Source organism: Nematolebias whitei, chromosome 2, assembly GCF_014905685.2.
Source record: "Nematolebias whitei isolate Nwh7 chromosome 2, NemWhi1, whole genome shotgun sequence".
Lineage (NCBI taxonomy): Eukaryota > Metazoa > Chordata > Actinopteri > Cyprinodontiformes > Rivulidae > Nematolebias > Nematolebias whitei.
Window position 1 is genome coordinate 14,537,948 of NC_056499.1, and position 1,834 is coordinate 14,539,781.

The following is a 1,834-nucleotide window of genomic DNA, read 5'->3' on the forward strand; positions in this document are numbered from 1 at the left end:
GTTTCCTGGAATATCTTGCAAAAAGATCTGAAGCTCTCCACCTTGACCTCTAAGTGGCTTTAAACATCTGCTAAGTTCCTGGGAAAAACCACTGCAGACACGTTCCTGTTTTTAGTATTTTAACATCACCTTACAACCTAGCTGAGTTTTTTTTGTTTCATTTTTTAATATTTTCTTTCACTTGTTCTTCTCAATTTGTATGCTTCCTTTTATGGTCGTCTATTGTTGTGTTTGTCGTCTACTGTTGTCATCCTTCTTTGTTAAAATAGGTCTCTCTTATAATGAGTCCCCGAGGCTCAATGGGATTAACCTGCATAAATAAAGGTGGAATGAATTAAGACATTTTCATTGTAGTACTTTATACTTATATTTGAGTTTTCGGCTGAAGAAAACCTTTTGCAACGTTTTCACCAACACTGACAAAAGATGTGAAATAATGAGACAGACTTTATCCTGCAGATGTGCTGCAGAAAACCTTTACAGTTTGCAGACAGACACATTTATTTCACACTTCTCAGTAAAAAAAAAATTTAAAAAAGAAGAAGCTTTTAAAGGTTCGTCTTTGTACTGTAGATAAAATGAAAGTGTTTTGATTAAGTAAAAGCAGAAATGGCATTTAGAGCTTTTCAGTCCCACTTCACATTATAATTAAAAACTTGCTTCAATATTTTGATTAGTTTCAGCAAAATCATCACAGTGACCTTCATCATCCAAGTTCCTCCACACGCTGCACCCCCTCCCTCTGCCACCCACGTTTCTCTGAAACAAAGATTTCTTAAGTTGAACTGCATGCGTCGTCATGGTAACAGTACCTGATTTCCTCCCGCGTTGTGACATTCGTAGACGCCCACCACCCCGTCGGCAAAATGTCCCAGGGTGTCCAAGCAGTTTCCGCCCTGCTGCAAGGCTCCAAAAGCGATGTCCTGGTGGTCTGGGACCCTGAAGACAAACAAACACACAAACAGAGCGTTAATGTCTCTTAACTACTTCTGTTGTGTTCCTGAGGTAAAGTTCAACTGTGACTTTTCAGAATGAAAAGGACAGAAAGTACATGAGAAACAAGCAAACCACACTATTTATTTTAAACAAGACAATGATGTAAAAGTTTTAAATGACTAACTTTTTTATATTCGATTGTCTTGTAATCTTTAAAAGTGGCTGTGATCAACAGTTCTCCAGACATGCAATTCAATTCAAAAAATACTTTATTAATCCCAAAGGAAAATTAATTGTTGTTATAGCTCATCATCCTGGTTTCATTAAAGAGTTGTTCTAGATCCTGGTGGCTTTGGGTAGGAAGGATCCCTTGTATTGGTCCGTCCCACAGTGGATCCGAAGAAACTGGCTGCAGATGCTGATCCATCCACCCGGACCCAGTAGACCTTTGGGTCCTCATGGGCAGCAGGAATGCCTGAATGCCGGGCAAAACTCCTCCTGCCAAGTCCCTCACGACCACGGACGGAACTGCAGGTGTTAGGGGACCTCCCACCGTCACGAGCCACGTTTCCCGCCAACTCCAGGATCTCAGCAGTCAGGCACTCGAGCACCGCCTCCGGGTATACAGGAATGCATCCACGGAACCTCCTTTTCAACTCATTTGGGATTTGGGGCTGTAGATAAGGTCTTATTAGAACTTTGAGATGTTGATCAGCAGCTCCCAATAGTAGAAAACCACCTTGTTGTCATGGTTACGCATCATAACAAATGTCCAAAAAAAAAAAAAAAAGATTGCAGTAAAAATCCTTTCAGCTGCACAGCTTCAATAATTTGATTTGATATTTGATTTAAAAAAAAAAAGTGATTTACATCCAGAAAAAAGAGGAATTAAAAGTTT

At 40.0% G+C, this 1,834-nt stretch overlaps 1 protein-coding gene across 1 annotated transcript in view; it reads right to left on the reverse strand.

Moving 5' to 3' along the window:
- Positions 1 to 797: 797 nt before the first annotated feature.
- LOC119425728 (polypeptide N-acetylgalactosaminyltransferase 2-like) overlaps positions 798 to 1,834 on the reverse strand; it is a 4,334-nt gene continuing 3,297 nt past the window's right edge. Inside the window, exon 4 of the mRNA XM_037693275.1 lies at positions 798 to 939. Within this exon, the coding sequence (XP_037549203.1) occupies positions 798 to 939 (142 nt within the window). The remainder of the gene's footprint in view (positions 940 to 1,834) is intronic.